The 19,916-nt window shown below is 56.3% G+C and overlaps 3 protein-coding genes across 4 annotated transcripts; all 3 read right to left on the bottom strand.

Moving 5' to 3' along the window:
• Positions 1–445: 445 nt before the first annotated feature.
• Positions 446–1,637, bottom strand: HDHD3 (haloacid dehalogenase like hydrolase domain containing 3). Its single transcript, XM_041475134.1, has one exon. It carries the CDS (start codon positions 1,311–1,313, stop codon positions 597–599), a length of 717 nt encoding a protein of 238 aa, XP_041331068.1. The 5' UTR covers positions 1,314–1,637; the 3' UTR covers positions 446–596.
• A 141-nt stretch (positions 1,638–1,778) lies between these two features.
• Positions 1,779–9,641, bottom strand: ALAD (aminolevulinate dehydratase). Its single transcript, XM_041475133.1, has 12 exons — positions 9,587–9,641; positions 6,203–6,343; positions 5,976–6,026; positions 5,179–5,275; positions 4,707–4,842; positions 4,217–4,300; positions 3,952–4,040; positions 3,621–3,676; positions 2,873–2,960; positions 2,242–2,328; positions 1,995–2,124; positions 1,779–1,915 (listed from the first exon to the last, which is right to left on the bottom strand). The coding sequence occupies exons 2-12, from the start codon at positions 6,313–6,315 to the stop codon at positions 1,842–1,844; spliced, it is 1,005 nt and encodes a 334-aa protein (XP_041331067.1). The 5' UTR covers positions 6,316–6,343; positions 9,587–9,641; the 3' UTR covers positions 1,779–1,841.
• Positions 9,642–10,740: 1,099 nt separating this feature from the next.
• On the bottom strand, positions 10,741–14,579 carry POLE3 (DNA polymerase epsilon 3, accessory subunit). 2 transcript variants are annotated; one of them, XM_041475169.1, is made up of 5 exons: positions 14,547–14,579; positions 14,344–14,419; positions 13,603–13,688; positions 12,824–12,942; positions 10,741–12,348 (listed from the first exon to the last, which is right to left on the bottom strand). In XM_041475169.1, the coding sequence occupies exons 2-5, from the start codon at positions 14,407–14,409 to the stop codon at positions 12,188–12,190; spliced, it is 432 nt and encodes a 143-aa protein (XP_041331103.1). In that variant the 5' UTR covers positions 14,410–14,419; positions 14,547–14,579; the 3' UTR covers positions 10,741–12,187. The 2 variants fall into 2 exon arrangements, with proteins under 2 accessions (XP_041331103.1, XP_041331102.1); XM_041475168.1 differs by lacking the exon at positions 14,547–14,579 and having other exon boundaries at positions 14,344–14,539.
• Positions 14,580–19,916: the final 5,337 nt, after the last annotated feature.

Genomic DNA, 19,916 nt, shown 5'->3' with positions numbered 1-19,916 from the left:
GGGGTTTTAAATGATCTTTATTTCTCACTACCGAAATCAGTAAAATTTGTTAACTGGAAATTCATTAAGTGAAACTGTCCAGCTCCAGGCTGTTTTGCCCACAGCAGGAGACCTGCAGGCACCTCCTGCCTGTGACTGCTGTTGGGAAGGGGGGGATGTTGGTGAGGTGGCAAACCTGGGGTACACTGAGAGTGCAGGGCCTGGGCAGGGGTGTCCTGGGTGCTCTGTGTGGGCAAACCTTCCCTGGGACAGGGCTACCACTTGCACTGGGGAATACTTGGGCCTGTCCCCGGGGTGACTGAGAAGGGATAAGTCTCAGTATCTTCCTCCATCTCCTGCCAGAATGAACCTCTGCAGTGACCCAGTCCCAGCCCTGTTAGGGGAAGACACCACAGCTGACCCTTTTCTGTGTTTTTAGAGTCACGAAACACATTTGCTCTGCTGCTGGGCATCAGAAGTGTTTTATTGCATGAACACTCCTCCTGCTCCATGGGCAGCTCAGAGTTGCTGCTCTTCCCTGCCCACCTGGCAGCAAGAAATCTCATGTCAGGACAGTTCAGCGCTCGGCAGCAGCACCGGCCCCCTCCGAACCGCAGCTACTCCTTCTCGATGCGAGCCAGGAGGTGGCTGAGCGTGGGCAGGACGTGCTCGGGGGGCACCTCCGGCCCCTCGCCCTGCCCGGCCGCCCGCAGCAGGAAGCTGTGCATGCCCGCGGCCCGCGCCGCCCGGTAGTCCCGGCTGTAGTCATCCCCGATGTGAGCCGCCTGCTCGGGGCGGGCCCCGCCGAGCCGCAGCGCCTGCTCGAAGATCCTCCCGTCCGGCTTGGCGAAGCCCGCGGCCTCGGAGGTGAGCACGAACTCGAAGTGGTGCCGCAGGTTGCACTGCGAGAGGATGGCTTCCAGCCGGCTGTCGAAGTTGGAGACGACTCCCATGCGGAAGCCGAGCTGGCGGCACCGGCTCAGGGTCTCGGCGGCTCCCGGCAGCACCTCCCAGGTGTTGGAGCTGCAGTAGTCGCGGTAGAGCTTCTCTGCCAGCTTCGTCAGGGCTGCCTCGTCCTGCACGCCCGAGAGCCTGAAGCTCTGTTTGACAACATCCAGCCACCACTGCCGGGAGCTGAGCCCCTGGCCGTGGCCGTAGTTAGGGAAGCGCCGGCTCTGGGCTCCGTACACCTCCCGGAAGGAGCGCCCCAGAGCCTCGGGCTGCACCTGCAGCCCCTGGGCCCGGGCCTCGGCCGCGTAGCTCTGGCCCACGGGCTGCCGCAGCCGCAGCAGCGTGTCCTTCACGTCCCACGTCAGCAGGCGCAGCCTGAGCATGGCCTCAGCAGCGCCCGGGGCCACCGCCGAGCCCCGCGGTGCCAGTCACATCCGAGGGCTGCGGGCACCCCGGCCTTCTGTCCACTCCAGTACGAGCGTCGGTGTCCTTGCGGCGGGGCTCAGGGCCCCTCTGGGGTCAGCACGGAGACGCGGCAGGGAGGGCAAACCCTGCTCCGAGTGCCAGGGGCAAAGTCTGCCAGGCCGGGGCAGCGACACTCGCCACGTGGGTGCCGCAGACGGGGCGAGCTGGGGCACCGGGGCTGGGGGTCAGGGGCACGGCCGGGGCGTCTGGGGAGGGTGTTCGGGAAGGGAGCACCGCCGGAACGCAGGTGCAGACTCGCGGTGTCCCCGCGGGTCTCGGAGGTGCGGGGGGGTACCGGTGCTCACCGGGCCGAGCTCCCGGTGCGCGGGGGCTGCGGGCTGGGGGGGCGCGGTGCCAGGGCCCACCTGCGCTGCTGCCCGGAAACACCGCCCCTCCCGGAATTCCCTCCCCTCCCGGAGAACCCGCCCCGGCCGCAATGGTGGCACTCAGTGCCGGCCCGCCGCCTCCCTCAGCCAGCGCAGCAGCTGCGGTGTGAAGTAGGTGATGATGATGTCGGCCCCTGCGGAGAGACGAGACACTGGAGCCAGCCCGGGGGGACGCGGGGGATAGAAAGGGGGACACGGGGGTCGCAGCCTCACCTGCGCGCCTGAAGGCCGTGATCGCCTCCTGCACCGCCGCCTCCAGGCTGAAGGCGCCGGCCTGCGCCCCGTGCCACAGCATGGCGAACTCCCCCGAGACGTGGTACACGGCCAGCGGGTGCGTGGGGTGCTGCGGGAGCGGGTCAGCGCCGGGGACAGCCCGGCCCGCACACCCCCGGTGCTCCAGCGCCTGTCCCGGCGCACAGAACCCACGGCCCCCACCCAGAGCCCCCCCGCAGGTCCTCACCCGAGCCTTGACGTCCCTCACGAGGTCCAGGTAGGGCATCCCCGGCTTCACCATCAGCATGTCCGCGCCCTCCCGCACATCCCGGTCCTGCCACGGCAGCGCGGAGACAAGAACAGCTTGGTTTTGCCCAGGAGTTTGGAGCCATGGTGGTTTTCCCCAGGAGGGATCACAGGATGCTGTGAGTCCCTCGTGGCCAAGGTGGCTGGTGCTCCCCCCGCCATACAGCCTGGGGAGAGCTGATGGCTTCGTGTCCCTGCAGCTGACACCCCAAGCCAAGCAGGGCATGGGGACAGCAACTGCACAGCTGCCAGTGCTCAGCCCTCAGGCACACACTGGGACCAGCTCTGCCAGGCTGATGGGCCTTGTTTGGCTCATGGAAGGGGAACACCATCGACCATTTGCCTCCCAACCTCTTGCTCGCCCCAAGCCCTGCGGGGTGCGATCACCCAGGCCCTGTGTGAGGGTGTCCCACCCCACAGCCATACCCCACAGCCCACAGTCACCCCACTGAGGGTGTCCCACCCCACAGCCATACCCCACAGCCCACAGTCACCCCACTGAGGGTGTCCCACCCCACAGCCATACCCCACACCCCATACTCACCCCACTGAGTGTCCCACCCCACACTCACCACAGCACGCACGGCCAGCCCGCGGGCGCCCGGGGGCAGCTGGTAACAGCGCCGGTCCCCAAAGGCAGGTTTGGACAGCGCCGCGTCCCTGCAGAGGGGCAGAGGGCAGGCGGTGAGGATCCCCTGCCTCCCACCTCCTACAGCTCCAGAAACACGAGGACAGGCCAGGACAAGCATCTGAGCCAGAACAAGGGGGCACTCCCAATGCAGTTCAGCACCCAGGGATTGCTCTGCGAGGTCCTACAGGCCCAGACTGGCCCTGGGAGCTGTTTCAACACCCACTGCCCCCTCCATGCCCAGAATCTGGGTAAAATTATGTTAGGCTCTTTTCCAAGGTAGATTCCTTGGGGATACCCTGCTGGCGTCAGGCTGTTCTTGGGACAAGGTCTAACAGCTAACTAAGCTGAGCTTGTCCCTGAAGTCACCCTGTGGGGCAACACTGACTGCTGTGACTCCTGACTGCTCCTGGAAGCTGCAGGCAGCTCCCTCTGCCTGCCTTGCCACCAGCACCCGAGCAGGTGAAGGGTTGGGAGAGAAGATCACCCTTCAGTGACCTCGCTGCCAGCCAGCCTCTTCTAGGCAAGTCGTTTTTGCATGGAGAAGTAGGAGTAGGGTGTTGCAAAGTGACCAGTGTGCCCTACATGCAGCCCAGGCTCTGCACAAGTCCCTTTCCCAAGTAACTCCCTGGGAATGCATTCCCAGCCAGCCTGGCCCCAGCTGGGCACACCTGGCTGGGGGACAGACCCACCTGAAGGGACCGTAGAAGCATGAAGCAAACTTGGCACTGTAGCTCATCACTGAGACCTGCAGGGCACAGAGAGGCTGTGAGGGCTGGGAGCTCAGGGCCACATCCCAGTGCTGGGACAGGAGAGATTCCCTCCCTCAGCTTTACCCTCCCCCTGCCACACGTCTGGCACCTCACCATGCCTGGGCATTCCCCTGCTGTGTGTGCCGGGGCAGGGCAGTGCCCGTGGCACCAAGGCGGGGTTTGCCCCTCCTGCCACTTGCCCTGTCCCGCTGTGCTGCAGCCTCCCATGGATGTGGCTCGTGCCTGTGGCACACACAGGTCCCTGGCTCACCTTGTTGCCCAGGTCGTTGGAGATCAGTGCCTGCTTTATGGCTGCAATGCGCCCGTCCATCATGTCTGAGGGGGCCACGATGTGGCAGCCTGCAGGGACAGACAGGACAGGGATGTTGGGAACACTGGAGGCTCAGGTGCTGCCAGGACAGTGCAGGGGAGCACTCCCAGTTAGAGCCAGGCCCAGTCTGCTTTTGGGTCTGCCCAAAGCAGAGAGGGGCAGCTCTGAGAGCCAAACTAGGGTGTCACTGCCCAGGGCTCCCCACCTGCTTTGGCATAAGCCAGTGCCACCTCGGCCAGCCGCTGGCAGCTGAGCTCGTTCTGGATGGTGCCATCTTCACGCAGGATGCCTGGGAGACAAACCCGGGGTTACACAGCAGAGGGACAGCTCAGTCCCCCGGGGAGTGTGGCTCTGGGGATAAGGTGTGGAGATGCTCAGAGCAGCAGTGGGGAACTTGATGTGTTAAGGGAGGTGGATAAGGACCAGGAGCCTGCTGGGGACTGCACACAGCATGTGGCTGCTCCAGGGAAGGGAAGACAGAGAGGGAGGACATGGAGGGATGCTCAGACTCAGTGGCCTGAGGGAGGGTCTGAACCATCCATGCTTCCCACCCTGTGGTCAAAACCCAGGAGAGGTTGCCCAGGCTCAACTACAGCAGTACAGGGAAGCCAAGTCTTGGAGCAGGAGCTGGCCAGACCCTCATCAGAAAATGGCAAATCCCAGAGGCAGGAGAAGTCTCACAGGCCCGTGCTCACCACAGTGCCCATGAGAGGTGTAAGGGCACAGGCAGACATCACAGGCAATCAGCAGCTCCGGGAAAGTAGAGTGGATCTTCCTGATGGCCTGGATGGCAGGAGTGCCCTCGGCATCAGCAGCAGAGCCTCTCTCATCCTGTGAGGACACGAACACCTCAGCATGCACACCTGACACTTCCCACAGCTCCTCTGTGGCAGCAGCTCTGCCCAGGAAGCATTTCCTCAACTGTGGAACCCTGTAAGGCTGGATGGTGTGACCCCACTGAGGGAAAAGGGTGATGGGCAGCTAGGGCAGGTTTTGGGGCTACCTGCAGAGCTCTGGGGACTTCATGGGTGTCACTGCAAAATCCTATCATATCACAGCCAGAAACCCTGAACTGCTCCTGTTTGATCAGGAGACTACCCCCCATGCAGCCCCCATTGCTCTGACAGCCCTGTGGCTATCCCAGCACCCCCACACACGTGCACTGACCTTGTGGACCTTGCTGGGCACCCCAAAGATGAGCACACACTTGAGGCCGTCTTCGACAAGAGGCCGCAGCATCCCCTCCAGCTTGTTCACTCCATACCTGAGAGGGCAAAGGGAAGCAGCTGCCAGGCACCCAGACCTGCCCCGTGGGGAGAGCTGCCCTGGGATGGGGATGCTGCCCTGTGAGCAATCCAGCATCACCAGGCAGTGGCTGGAGGTACAAGGGAGGTGTTGCCTGAACACTGGGAGGAACAATCTGAGCCCTTATCTGGGGCTCCAGGAGCACTATCTGCCCGGCATGGACACTGCTCTGGAGGGATGGGCATACCCTGCCCTTGGATCCCTTATCTTGGTGTCCCTGGTGCAGCTCCAGCCCCCTTTCCCATCACAGCACCCCTGCCCAAAGCCCTGCTAATGTGCAGCAGATGCAGAGGGGAGCTGCCAGTCCAGTGGGATCCAGTGCAGGACCAGATCCCACATCCTTGCAGAGGTTTTCTGGCTGCTGCTGGAAACCCTGTTCACTTCCAGCCTCCCCATGTGCCCAGCCCACACAGCCTGGGAGTGCTCTGGGACAGAGCCAGCCCCTGGTGCTGTCCCTCCCAGTACTGACACTTTTCCAGCATTCCCTGCATGATTCCCTCCACTCCCTTAATGGATGAACATTCCCACCTTGTCTGATGTTGGAGATCTCCAAAGCAGGAACCAGAGGGTTGGAAGCCTCCCCCTGGCTCGTGCTCAGGGCATAAATGAACTCTCCCCAGGTACAGGACATAGCAGTGACTGGGGGGCTGGATTCTTACCTGGCTTGTCCAGGAAGGCTGGGAATTGGCTCCACGGCATCAGGGCTGTCACTGTGGGAGGTGGATGGGACAGAGACGTGAGCACTCGGTGGGAGAAGGAAGCCTCTCTCCCAAACTTGTCCACAGGGGCTCTGCACCTATTTAAGAGCTTGGGGGCTGCAGGAATGGGCCCAGCCAGACACCCTGAGCCAGGTCCATCCCTCCCCCGAGAGCTGGGGCTCACTCACGTGACAAAGATGGGGTAGATGAGGTTGGAGGCATCGAAGGTGGTGGCCGTGCACTGCCAGGAGCGCAGCACGGGGTGGAAGTAGCCGCTGTGGAGAACGGAGTCTGCCTGCATGGTGGCTCTGCTGTCAGGGAAGGAGACTCTGAAACACCAAAACAGACCAGCGGGGCCCTGGTGAGCTGCTGCTCTTGGCACATGTGAGGAGGGGCTGGGATCCAGGCAGCCCCTGCAGGACTCACCCTGTCCCGTGCCAGGCCATGAGCTGCAGCCCAGGCAGCTCCACCCCAGCAACCCTGGGGTGCTGCAGGACCCCCATCAGCAGTCAGAGCACACCCTTCCCATTAACGGGGTGTCAGTGACTCCTCCCCACAAACCCCCCAGTTCTGTGTATGAAACCCCCATTTCCAGCCACTGACAATCTCCCCCAGCAGAATCATGTTCACCCTCTGCAGGCTCCTTTCCCTGAGCCCCAAGAGGGTAATTCTTCATTCATTTTACGTTTCCTTAGTGCTGAGATATTGTGTTTTTGTATGGAGAGGATACAGAGCTGCTCTGTGTGATCTTTAAGGTCCCTTCCAACCCAAACCATTCCATGATTCCGTGTAGCGACACATATTTATGGCTGCAGTGTGAAGGTGCAGTTACAGAAGAGCAGGGGCACTGGAGGCACAGGACAATCCAGGGCTCTAAAGTTCTCACACAACTCACAGTTAAACAACTCCAGTGGCCACTTAATGCTGGATAAAGAAAACCACGGAGTTGGGCAAAACTGATCTCAGAGGTAACAAAACTCACACATAAATCAATCATTAGCTATCTCATGGCTGAAGCTTCTTCTGTAGCAATGTTTTATTCTCTAGCAGATCTAGTAATAATTCTGTGATCAGCCCATTAAGAACTACATTTCCATGAGGGTTCAATTCCCACCACCATGATGCTGGTGGATGTGATGGAAGGGGCCGTGGGAAGGGAGCTCTCCTGGGATGAGGTGTTTGGCTGCAGTGCAGAGCAGCAGCTGCACGACCCCAACAAGGGACTGTTTGTGCAGAGCAGCTCCAAGGACTGCTGGCTGCTCACACAGGGCCACATGCCCTGAACACCCTGTGCAGAGGAGCTCGGGTGCCCTGGGAGACAAAGCAAAGTTCCTGCTGAAGAGCGTGGGTTTTTGGGAGCTGAGCCTGAGGGAGGTGGGCAGGAGCAGAGCTGAGAGGGGATTCTGAAAGAGCAGGTGGATTTCTGTGAGTATCCTGGGCAGGGCAGGGCTTTCCTGGGGAGATGGAGCAGGAGGAGGATGGGACCCCTCTCAGGGGAACAGCCTTGGTCCGTCCCAGGAGGGATTCCCCAGGCAGTAAAACTCTCTGACCCTCAGCCTGCATCCAAACTTTCTCTGGGGAACAGAGTGGGGTCAGAGTTCCCCTGGAGGCACGGCTCCAGCTCCCAGCACAGAATCCAGGGGGCAAAGTTTTACACCAGCACCCAGTAACAGAGCTGGGAGATGGCTCAGTTCTTTTGGAAAACCTTTAACATGAACTGTTTCACCTATTTTACACACTCAAGACCCTTAAGATGTTCTAATATGGAGCCAAACTCTGTCAGAGCACCCCAGTGCACAGGACACTTGGAACAAAGGGGAATTGTGTTTAGTCCAGGGCTGGAATCGAGCCTCTCGTACCCCAGGGAATCGCTTCTGCTTGGGGATGAGGAAAGGCCCCTCTTGGTTCAAGGCTTACACGTATAGAAACCCCGAATAAAAACATCAGGTGGTGCTCGTGGGGGATGCAGAGCAGCTGACAGGCACGCTGCCAGCATCATGGCATCCCTTGGCAAGCCATTTTTAGCCCTTAGAACGCTGCTGCCCCAGGCCTGACTCCAGGGAAGGGGACAGCCCTCGGGTGAACCTGGCAGCTCCAGCAGGCGCCTGGCTCCAGGCAATGGCAAACAAAGGGCTCAGTGAACAAAACCCACCTCGAGAATCCAAAAAATGCTTTAAACAGTTAATCCCACCAGAGGGAGGGGAGGGGGCCGGGTGGGACCAGAGGCACCTGACTGGATGGGACAGATAGAGGCCACAGCTCCAGAAACCGCGCTCTGGAGGAGGAGGAGACGGGACCGGCTGGGATTGCAGTGCCGAGATAAGAGCGGCACGGGTGGGTCCCAGGCTGCTGGGCCGGGTCCTCCTTCACAGCCCCACGTCCAGAACAAGCTGCTGCCCACGCAGGGCACCCGGCGGGACGAGGGCACCGGGGTGGCACAGCCGGGGACATCGGGGAAGGAGGGCAGGGCCGCGGAGCGAGGCTGCAAGAGTGTGCCGTGGGGACACTGCGGCACCCGCTGCGCCCTGGGCTGGGGCTGCTCCTCCCGAGATCCCGGCAGAGCAAATTAACCTTTCCCCAACATCCAGGGCCCAAACCTGTCTTTCTAAAGCTCTTTGCTCCGCGCACACCGGAGGAGTTCAAGGACAGGTCGGCAGCAGAGCGGCTTCACCTTTGCTCCTTTCCACTGGGACCGGTCCAAAGCCGCAGCACCCGAACCCGCAGCTGTGCCCAGCCCGTGCCCGCGGCACTGCCCGCGCGCCTCGCTGCTCCCGAGGGACGGGAAGCGACTTGCCAATGGCAGAACCCGGCACACGCCGGCACCGGCACCGACCGGACAATTTTCGGGGACGGGCTGGAGGCAGACTCGGCGCTGCTCCGGCTCCCCACAGCCCCCCACGAGCTGGGAGGGTTTGTCCCTTCATCTCGCCTCATCTTGGCAGGAAGAGGTGTCCCAGCATTTCAGGACACACAAGCACACGTGGCCTCAGACGTGAGCTCAACTATTTAGCTAAATCCCAGGAACACGCAGGCTCTCAAAATCCCAGCTGGGGACGGACCGGGGAGTTCTAGGAAAGTGGAGCTCCTCAGGCAGACAACGGAGCTGTGGGTTAATTAACAGCCTCTAACGAAGGCCAAGCTATTACAGGGTTAATTAAGAGCTACCTACGAAGGTCAAGCTGTTAGGTCACGTTTCCCCGCTCCAGGACGGGAACGGGGATGCTCAGGGGTCTGAAATTACACCTCAGGACAAGCGGGAGCTCAGGACCGACGCCAGCTCGCAGCATCACACGCTGCTCGGTGCGTCCCCCGCCGTTGCCACGGTTACCGAGCAAAACCGGAGCAAAAACCGAGCAAAACTGAGCAAAACCCGGGCTGTCCTTGCTGCGTTACCCGGGGCTGCCCTTCCTGCCTGCGCCCAAGCGCGGCCGGGCCCCGTCCCTGGAGTCATTCCCCGGCAGCCCTGCAAGGGGCCGAGGTCGGGGACCGGAGGAGGCGGGGACGCCCTGGCCCCAGCTCCGGTGCCCGCTCCCGGCCCCGGTCCCGGTCCGGTTCCCGGTCCCGGCACTCACCGATCACCGCGTCCTCTCCTGCCGTGCGACAGCGTCCGCGATTTACATAACCACGCCCACAATCAGCATAGCCCCGCCCCGCGCGGAGGGGCTGGCGGGAAGTCTCGCGGCGGAGCGCGGGAAAGGCGGCGCGGGGGGACGGGGGCGATGGTGGAGCGGGGATCTTCCACCCGGGGGGCACGGGGCACGGGGCACGGCCTCGGGGTGCTGCGGGGGCAGGGTCAGGCTCTGGCTGCTGGGGCCAAGCAATCCATTTCCGGGGTGCTGCAGGGGGACTCAGAGCCAGGTTTTGGCGTTCTGGGGGGCATGGAGCAGAGCTTTGGGGTGCTGGGGGGGACAGAAGGCAGGTTTTGGGGGTTCATGGAGGCTGGAGCAAAGCTCTGAGGTGCTGCAGGACCCAGAGCCAGGTTTTGGGGTGCTGAAGGGGAGCATGGAGCAGGGTTATGGGGTGCTGGAGGTCTATGCAGTCCAGTTCTAGGGTACTGTGGGAGGACCTGGAGCCAGGTTTTAGGATTCTGGGGTGGCTGGGGCAGGGCACTGGGGCACTGTGAGGGTTTGGAGTGCTGCAGTGTTTGCTTTAAGGAGCATGGCTGAGAGGCTGTGCTGGTGTGGAGCAGGGTTTGGGGTGCTGCAGAGGCACCTGGGGCTGGGCTTTGGGGTGCTGGGGGAAGCCCAGACCCTGCCTTGGTCTCTCAGAGCAGGGGAGATGCCAGGATCAGGTTTAGTGCAGGACATTCTGCAGCTCTCCCACCAAAGCACCATTCCCTGGCTCACTCCAGTGCAGAAACCCTGGATCCAGATCCTGGCTCTTCCTCCCAGCCTGGAACATCTCCATGGAGCAATGAGGAGCTGGCAGCTCCTTCCCGCAGCAGTGACCTGGAAATCCCCTCCTTTCCACAGTCCCTCCCTCCTCTCACAGGAGGCCAGGCTGCAGCAGCCTTCATCCTCCCCTCATCCTCCTCCATGTCAGCTGCTCCAGAAACAATTTCCCAGAGCATTTCCTGCTCCCATCCCGCTTATGCAACCACAACCTGCTCATTTTATAACTGACCAAAATATGAGACTCCCATTTCTGTAAAATAAAAAAACAAACAAAAAACTGGCTTTTATTTAGATCTTGTTCCTTTCCAGAATATGCACCCCAGATATGTTCTGAAGAGAAAAAAAAAAAAAAAAAAGAGAGGAAAAGAGCTGGAAGGTGGGTGTTTTTCAGAAATGTGAGGAACACATCATCAGCTCAGGCTTTCCACAGCCTGACTGAATGCCAGCAGAAACTAGACAGCAGAAAATCTGTGTTGATTCAGTTCTTTCCAGAAGCTGGGCTTGTGTGCATGTGAAAATTCAGCATGCCAGAAAAGCAGGAAGGCAGGGTCGTTCTTGTGGGTAGCTGCCACCATTTCTTGGTGGAAAGGATCCAGGATTCCTCACAAGTGCTATTTTAAAACTGCACATCATCAAAACCTGGGGGTTTTAAATGTATCTAAAACTTTCTGGGGGAGAAAGGCATCAGAACTAAGAGTTCAAGTGGAAAAGCACAAACCTACACTAGCACAAGGAATATCAACAGCTTCTCTCAACCCTTCTTTCTTGCAGGAGCCTTTTGTGAAACCACATTGGCCCCCTGGTTGGGCACATCCTGCTGCCCTCCCAGAGGCATCCGTGTCCCTGGAATGACCAGCGAAGGCTACAGAGGGACCTTGGATGGAGTTAGCTCATCCCAGCTGGGGAAAAACAACCACCACAATTCACCACTCTGTTCTAGCACATCTCAGCTTGCTGCAAGGGGACAGGGGAGACCACCAGACCTCAGTGCCACCACTGACCTGTCACACCCCCAACACTGCACAAAGCCACCTGTTTTCAGCCCTGCTCCTCATCTGAGCCCCTCCTTGTGCTTCAGATTTTGAATCAGATTTTAAATCTGTCTCCTCTTTGTCTCTCAGGACTCTCAAAGTCACTGTCAGTGTACAGGTTACCCTGTCAGCACTGTGCGTTTTTCAGATTTGGGTTAGTTTGGGTGAGTCAGTGAGTGAACTCGTGGTCCCTGTACAGCCACCCTGTGCTGCTGCTGAGGCTGGAGGACACAGTGTCACTGTCACAGTACAGCAGGGAGAGAAGGCACAGCCAGGATGCAAGGAAACAAAGGGAAAAAAAACAACTCAACTGGATCAAAAGCTTCAATGTGCAGCTTCCAAGCCTCTGGACATCATCACCTACATTCTACACCCCATAAGTGATCTGTGAATGATCTACTGGATTCAGCCCCTCATATTCAAGAGTCTCAAGTTCTCCTGGCCAGTTTCTGCACTGAGCACCCACCAGTTCTTTTTTCCTCTCTTTCAGAGCCAGCCCAGCATCAAAAGCCCAGGAAGTGCCTGCCCAGAGCCTGGGGAGGATCAAAGCCCCCCAGGCACAGGGAGGAACCACTCTGCCACGGGAAAAGCTTCAGCAGAGTCCTTTATGTACAAATTACAGGCCAAAAGGGACAGGCCACAGAGGGGCAGTACAAAGCTCTAATGGAAACACGAGGGGATGCAGCAAGGTGGATTTACAGCCTTTACATCCCTCTGAGCACACCCCAGCCCCTGCCCACGAGCCAGCTCAGTTGTCCACCTCTTCCTCATCGTTTTGTTCTTCCTCCTCCATCCTTTCATCATCGTCATCATTGTCCTCCTCTCGGCTCTTATCTTGCTCCTCCGAGTCTGCCTTCTTGTCTTTATCTTTCCTGGCCTCTTTCTTTCCTTTCTGCTCACGCCTGTAAACTGGAGGAGAGGGAACAGTGAGGGCTTGGCGCTGGCATGGACAGGTCAGTGGCTCAGGTCCAATGTCCACTTGCTCTCCCAGCTTTGGAGGGGAGCAGGGAACTCAGAGCACAACTCACCCTACGAGCTGAGCTGTGCTGAGCAGCTCCATAGGAAATCAGGTTAAATTTCAGCAGAAAAATGCTGAAAAGGACGCAGGAGGTCACATTTACAGGCAGCACCTATGGCTTTCCTTAGATAAACATAATAGGGGAGTGAGAGCAGATGAGACTTTCTCAATCCTCATCAGTTGTGCAATAATGTTATCCCAGTCCCGTTAAGGTGCACATTAGTTACTCCCCAGGCAAACTGCAGTGTAGGATGCTGGGCAAAGAGAAGAGAAACAAGACAGGCAATAAGTGTTGCTTGTCCAGCGTTGAAGGAAAACAGGACTCAGTGCCTCTCAGAATCCCTGGATACCCACAGAGCACGGTACCTTCCAGGGATTCCTTCAGAGGGGCCACGAATCTCTGGAACTCCATCTCCTCCATGGCAGAGAGCACATCCCCAGCATTCAGGGTTTTCCTCTTCCCCTTCATGGCAAAGTTATTTGCACTAGGCAGAAGCAAAAAGAGAGGTAATTTGGAACTGTTAGCAATTCCATCTTGTTTATTAAAGTCATAAGCAACTTTAAAAAGCCATCCCCAAAACATTTAGGGGTTTTTTATCATTTACTAAAGGAGATTTGAGACATTTTTGTTTACACTGCATGTCTGTGCTTTCCCACAGTGTTACTTTCTGCCTGCACAGAACTTTTCTACAAGCAGGAGAAGCAGTAAGCTGAACCTTGGCTGTGACAGTTCCACACAGCCCTAGAAGCACATGACATTAGAGAAATGACTGCCTGCAGAGAATATGCCAAGCCACCCCAAAAATGTGACTGTGTCCTCTGTGGCAGCTCTTGCCCTAACACAGCTTTGTGATGAAGAGCCTGAAAGTGAGTCAAGTGTCCCTGCCTTTGCCAAGAAGGCTGTGCAGCCATGCTAAGGTTAACGGCAGTCTGGGACCTCTCTTTTTGGGACGTGGATGTGTCCAGAGCCCAGCTACCTTCCATGGGCTGCTCTGAGCAGTCCAAACTCACCTGCTGCAGCCTGGCAGATTGGTTTATTTTTATAAACAGGCAATACAGAAAAATAACACTGAGAAAGAGTCCCCAGGCCAGCAGAGATGAATTATCAATCAAGTGCCCCATCGACTGCTGCTCCAAGTCCTTACCACGATGTTGCATACAGCACAAACACACTCGCTGCTCGGGAGATCGCGCTCCGGGCTTCTTTGGAAATATTGACTCCATCAGGAAGCTGAAAAACAAATCCAACTTTTATCAGCAGCTGCTAAAAACGACTTAAACTCACATAATTCAAGTGTCAGTTTATTATGGCACTCAGAGGGCTCACAAGAACTGAGAACTGCTCTGAGGTGCTGTCACAGGAGCTCTGCTTCCAGCTGGAAGCCAAGGGCAGTAGGAATGTGTCCCTGAAAGGCATGGAGCTGAGCAGAAGCCCAGTGACTGGCGTTTGGGGTCTGGCCACTGTCTGCAGGTAACTCATCCTGCGACCACTCAGCTCCTGACATGCCTGCCAGGCCCAGAGCCACTCAGCAACACCTCACAGCTCCAGACAAACAAACTAAATTAACCACTGGGAATTATTCTGGATTTTTCTACAGACATGGACTTGTGTGCTGAGGTTTTGGGGGGCCCTGATTCTCACAGTGGCACTGCGGGAGCTGCGCCGCTGCACTGGTGGAGCTGCATCCCTCGGGAGGCCGCAGTGAGGGCTGCAGCCCCTGCACCCGAGGGGGACAGCCCAGGGCAGAGCCCCGCGGCGGGGACACAGCACGGGCCGGGGGCCGGGGCCGGCATCTCCCGGGTTCGGGGCCTCCCGGGGCCGGGATCTCCCGGGACCAGGGTCTCCAGACGCCCGGCTCCGCTGGGCCGCGGGGCCCGGCACCCACCGCCTCCTTGATGATGCGGGTGATGACGGCGTTGGGCAGGTTCAGGTCCTCCGGTCTCTCCGCCATCCTGGGCCTCCTGCAAAGCAAACGCGGCGTCAGGGGCGCGGGGATGGGCGGGATCCCGGCGGGACTGGGGGATGCCCTCGGGACAGGGGGATCGCGGTGGGACACGGCGACCCCGGCCCGGCCCGGCCCGGCCGTACCCAGCCCGCGCTCCGCCGCCGCCCCGCCCGCTCCCGGCGCGCACCGCGGCCCTGCCCACACGGCGGGAAATGGCGGCGGGGCCTGAGGGGCTGAGGGACGGAGAGCGGGGGAAAGGAAAAGAAGGAGAGGGAGAAGGACAAGGACAAGGAGGAGAGGCAGGAATAGGAACAGGATAAGAGCAGGGATAGGGGCAGGCATAGCTATAGGTGTGGGGACAAGTGTAGGTGTAGGGCCAGGGGAGGGGAGAGGGACGGGATGTCGCTATAGGACACAAGACAACACGACGCAGACACACTGCTGTTCTCAGGCCAGGAAGAAAGAGATTTATTTTCTCACTCCTACTTTTATAGATTTCCAAAGGTGACATAGGATTGGAGGGTGAAAGTGCCATCTCTCCAGGGACACTGGACAAACGAACAGTCCATCAAGTTTCTCCTCCTCCATAAAGGAATGCAAAACAATAAGTTATTTACAGAAAGTGTGTAAGAAAGTTTTATACAAGAATGCAAACATCAAAAAACTTAGAAAAATCTTAAGAAAACAGGGCGACAACGGGTCTAGGGGATGGTGCCGGGACGGGAAGAGGTGAAGGGACAGGGACAGGATGAGTGAGCTCTAGGTGAAGGGACAGGGACAGGTGCATGTTCAAGGACAGGTGTAGGTGATGGGACAGGATGAGTGAGCTCTAGGTGAAGGGACAGGGACAGGTTCAGGTGGTCACACTGCCTGGGCTTGCTGGGGGCTGAGGGGCTGTCGGGGCTGGCAGCAGGGCCAGGCACAGGCACAGCCTGGGCAGGGGGAGCTGGGGCAGCCCTGGGGCAGAGCTGGTGCCTGTGGGAATGTTCCCAAGATCCCCCAAAGTCCTTGGGGTCTCTCTCTAAGGCTGTGTGACACTGTTAGTGAGTATGGCATTACTGTATCCTCAGCCAAGAGCATGTGTGGCTGACAGAGCTTCAGCCTCTGCGCTGACACAGATACAAAACTTTTTCACTTTTTTATACATTTTTAGAAAACAAATTAATGTTCATTGGCTCTAGGTTACATAATTCTCTTCATTACTTATTATCTGCTCATGGTTGTTAATTTCTCATTCTTCACACTAATCTGGTCCACATACTGTATTACTTTTATAATATTTTTCTCAGGGAATCTCCAGCTTTCCAGGCCTTAATCTCCTCTGCATTTTCTACTTACTCCAATGCTCTTGAAGGGTCATAAATTTAAGATCCCAGATGTTCAATCTCCAACTCTTTTTGGCTTTGTTTATTGAAGCTTGGCAAGGTTACTTTTAGCAAACTTGAGGTTTTAGTTATGTAGTGATTGTAAGAGCCTGTGAAGAAACTTAACTAGTGCTAGCTGAAAGTGGGCGCTGGTTGCAATTAATGAAAACAATTAGTTAGGAAGGTTCCATAATTTCCAACAGGAAACAGCAGCTGTTTTACCCCACCTGGTGTCTGGCCCCTTCCCTTGGTTCTGTGTGAGGTCACAGGGCTGTGAGCTCCTCTGTCCCTGCCCCACTGACCCCATGCCTGGCCTAAACCCTGTAATTCCATGGGACTTTATCCCTGTTGGTAACCTGACCAGGTAATTAAGTAAGCTCAGAGTGCAAGAAAGCAGATTAATTAGGTGCTGTGTTGGGTGATATCTGAAATTGTGAGCAGTGATTGACAATGCAGCTCTTTTCCATGGAAACAGCCTGGGACAGTGGAAGGTGTCCCTGCCCAGGGCAGGGGTGGAATGAGAGGATCTTTAAGGTTCCTTCCACATTCTGTGATTCTGTTCAATGACTCTGCACTGATGTCAGGAGATGAACACAGTGAGTTTTAAGCCTGCAGTGAGGGTGGGCACTCCTTTAGCCTGCTTGCTTTCACAAAATTGCACAAAAATGTGACATTTATGGTTTAGCTGCAGGCACAGAGCTTACCCAGCAGTGTTTGTACTCCTCAGAACCCCCTGTTAGTACAGAGGGACTTGAATCTCACTTGACTTCTGTGAAAATGACACTTCAGTATCATCATGGCCAAAGAAAAAAATATTAATACAAAAATACAGATTATTCGATGTAGAACAGTCATTGTGGAACACCTGTATTGTTCCAGTACTCTTGAAGCCCTGTTTGGATGGGTGCACTCAAGTCCTGTAAATAAGAGGCTGTTGATGCAGTAACAGATAACTCTTCCTCTTGTAGAATCAGGGATGAGGTGTGCCAGGACGTGGCGCACAGCAGAGTTCCGAACAGCAAATCCCTCCCTCTGGGCACTCCCTGGCTCTGCTCAGAATGTTTTGGGGTTGCAGGATTAACTGTGAGGGCTTGAGCCTGAGAAGCGTTCAGCGCGTTCCTCTCCCGTGAGTCACTCCACACCTCTGCCCCTCGTTAGTGCTGAACGGAACGGATCCACCCGCGCTGCTGCTGGGAGGGATCCCCGCCTCGGGCTGACTCAGGGGGACAGGCAGCGCTCAGGAGAGTCAAAACAAACAGCAAGAGACACAGTGGGCACAAAGCAGAAGGCAGGGACACATCCCATGGTGCTGGATGATGCAGGGACACAGGGACTCATCCCAAACTGGTGCTGGATGAAGGCGGGGACACATCCCAAACTGGCATTGGACGAAGGAAGAGAGACAGGACTCATCCCAGAAGTGGTGTGGATGAAGGCAGGGACACAGGGACTCATCCCAAACTGGTGTTGGATGAAGGAAGAGACACAGGGACTCATCCCAAACTGGTGCTGGATGAAGGCGGGGACACATCCCAAACTGGCATTGGACGAAGGAAGAGAGACAGGACTCATCCCAGAAGTGGTGTGGATGAAGGCAGGGACACAGGGACTCATCCCAAACTGGTGTTTGGATGGTTTGTACGTACCAATTTAAATTTCCTTGGGAGACTGTCTACAACTGCTCTGTTTTTAAAATTCCTTTTCCTTTTGGCTGTGGAAGAAGAATGAATGTGAAACACTTGGCAGTATCCTTTTTAAAAGGAAATAAGCTTTTACTTGGTCATAATAATCTCTAAAATTTTAAGTGCATCAGTCCTGTAACTGAGAGCTGGTGCCTGGAATGATTCCATTTTTCCTTCCCCTAAAGACAAGCCAGGCACTGCAGGCAGGAGCCTGGTCCCCAGAGGATGGAGCTGTCCCATGGAGGTGTCACTCACACACTTCTCTTCCTACCTCAGTCCCTCTAAGTTTAGCTCACCTCTGATGAAGGCCTCCAAGTGCAGTGCTTTCAAAATATCTTCCTGGCATTCTTTTTTTAGCCATAAACGAATTCAGCAGTTTTAACTGTCAAAAAAGCACCAGTCTAAAATTCTGCTGATTGAGTGGACCTTCCTATGTGACCTACGACAGAGACTTGGACAAATCCTGTGTTCCAGGTCAGGAGCTATTTTCAGCCACATGGACGACTATTGCATTAACTGTAACTTTGTTATTCCCTTTGGAAAGTGCTTTGGGAAGGAAAGCTGTAGGGTAACCTCTGTGTCACCTCTGGTGGTGTTCACTCGGGTTTGTGGCACCATGAATCTTGCTCCTGTTTGTGCCGTGCTCCAGCCAGAGCTGGGCTCTGCAGCAGGGTCAGACATCCTCTCACCTGGACAGATGACCCTGGGGCTCTGGAATAGCATGGGGACAGTGAATGCTCTCAGCTCCCAGCGAAGGGAATGCCTTCCTGATTATGGGTAATGGGATCATGCTTAAACAATATGGGCAATAATCAGGCTGTGCTCAGCTAATTGATCCAGAATACCAATTAGTCCACAGAGGTGGCTTAAAGATGCCCCAGTAAGGTGGGATAATTGTGTAGTGTGCCACTACACAAATGGGATCCAGCTTCTGTGTCTGCCAAATGTTCATTAAAGTTGACCCTACAGGAGTGGAAAGTCCTTGAATTGAAAATGGTTTGGGGCTGGGCAGCTATTTTGGAAAATGTCTCGTGCCTGCTCTGTTGTTGTGTTCTCCCTTCTGACATGAAGGTTCATCATCCTTCTGACATGAAACAGGCAGCTATTTTGGAAAATGTCTCGTGCCTGCTCTGTTGTTGTGTTCTCCCCTGGGCATCACCTTCTGACATGAAACAGTAGCTTCATCTGACCCAATGGCTCTGCTTTTATTTTCTTTGATATTCTTAAATGTACTGTCTGCTTAAATATTCTTGTAAAGATTCCTCACTGAGAGGATGGTGGTCACTGGCACGAGCTCCCTGGGGAAGTGGTCATGGCACTAAGGCTGCCAGAGCTCCAGAAACATCTGGAGGATGTGATTAGTCATAGATTTAATTCTAGTCCTGCAAGGGAGTGGGGTTTGATGATCCTTCTGGGTCCCTTCTAGCTGGAGAGACTCTGTGTGCCTGTTCCCATGTTTGGGCTAAAGGGGGGAGTCAGGATCAGAGTTCTGGGGGGAGAAATGAGGCAGCTGCCCTTGGAGCAGCAGCTTCACTCTTAGATCAGCTTAACTGAACATAAAAAATGTTGGAGAACCTTGGTTTACTCTGTCCAGCCTGGGAATGGGGTCTCACCAGCTGACAAAGGAGATCTCTGTCAAGAAAAAGGCCAACTTACCCCTTTCTGTTGTGCCCCAGGACAAAGGACAATGGCGTTAAACTGAAGGAGGATACATTTAGTTAGATATTGGGGAGGAATTGTTCCCTGGGAGGGTGGGCAGGCCCTGGCACAGGGTGCCCAGAGCAGCTGTGGCTGCCCCTGGATCCCTGGCAGTGCCCAAGGCCAGGTTGGACTTTGGGGCTTGGAGCAGCCTGGGACAGTGGGAGGTGTCCCTGCCCATGGCAGGGGGTGGGATGGGATGGCAGGGGGTGGGATGGGATGAGCTTTAAGGTCTCTCCCAGCCCAAGCCAGTCTAAGATTTCTGGCATTTGATCTGTCTCCTCCCATCACATGCCCTAATCAAATCTGTTTGGGTACCAAATGCCAGAAATCTTTGATTTTCTGTGAAATCAGTGAGCTAACCTGGCTCACTGGGAGGCAGAGCAGTGTCAGGGCTGGGGAGCAGAGCCATGTGAGGTACCTGAGAGGAGAGCTCAGCTATTTCCTGCAGCTCCAGACTGAGCCCAGCAGTTCAGCTCAGGTGACAGGCAATAACTTCCTAAGCTGTTTTAACTTCATTACTTTGATCCATTTGACCATTCTAAGGCCAAAAGCATAATTCCCAAGAGACCTTTTGCTATATTGAAACTGATCTCTTTTATGAGAAGGGTCAGTAAAGACCCAGCTTGGTTATTACATTGTTTTTATTGCATTAAAATAAATCAACAATGGACTAATACTCAGCATTTGTCAAAATGCTGCAGCAGGACTGGATGCTCAAATCAGACATCCTCTAAGAGACCTGGAATGTCTCATGGTGCTGCTCTTC

This window comes from Pyrgilauda ruficollis, unplaced genomic scaffold (genome assembly GCF_017590135.1).
Source record: "Pyrgilauda ruficollis isolate IOZ18807 unplaced genomic scaffold, ASM1759013v1 scaffold34, whole genome shotgun sequence".
NCBI lineage: Eukaryota > Metazoa > Chordata > Aves > Passeriformes > Passeridae > Pyrgilauda > Pyrgilauda ruficollis.
This window is presented reverse-complemented; position numbering and strand designations above follow the sequence as displayed.

What these genes read in the sequence shown, in the direction of transcription:
- HDHD3 (XM_041475134.1), bottom strand. Translation starts at nt 1,313, where the DNA reads ATGCTCAGGCTGCGCCTGCTGACGTGGGACGTGAAGGACACGCTGCTG.
- ALAD (XM_041475133.1), bottom strand. Translation starts at nt 6,315, where the DNA reads ATGCAGGCAGACTCCGTTCTCCACAGCGGCTACTTCCACCCCGTGCTG. An exon ending in ACTGGCTTATGCCAAAGCAG is followed by an intron (nt 4,041 to 4,216) that starts GTGGGGAGCCCT and finishes CTGTCCCTGCAG; the next exon opens with GCTGCCACATCGTGGCCCCC. An exon ending in CCAACGACCTGGGCAACAAG is followed by an intron (nt 3,677 to 3,951) that starts GTGAGCCAGGGA and finishes TGTGCCCTGCAG; the next exon opens with GTCTCAGTGATGAGCTACAG.
- POLE3 (XM_041475169.1), bottom strand. Translation starts at nt 14,409, where the DNA reads ATGGCGGAGAGACCGGAGGACCTGAACCTGCCCAACGCCGTCATCACC. An exon ending in CCCGCATCATCAAGGAGGCG is followed by an intron (nt 13,689 to 14,343) that starts GTGGGTGCCGGG and finishes TTTGTTTTTCAG; the next exon opens with CTTCCTGATGGAGTCAATAT. An exon ending in GTGCTGTATGCAACATCGTG is followed by an intron (nt 12,943 to 13,602) that starts GTAAGGACTTGG and finishes GCTTCTGCCTAG; the next exon opens with TGCAAATAACTTTGCCATGA.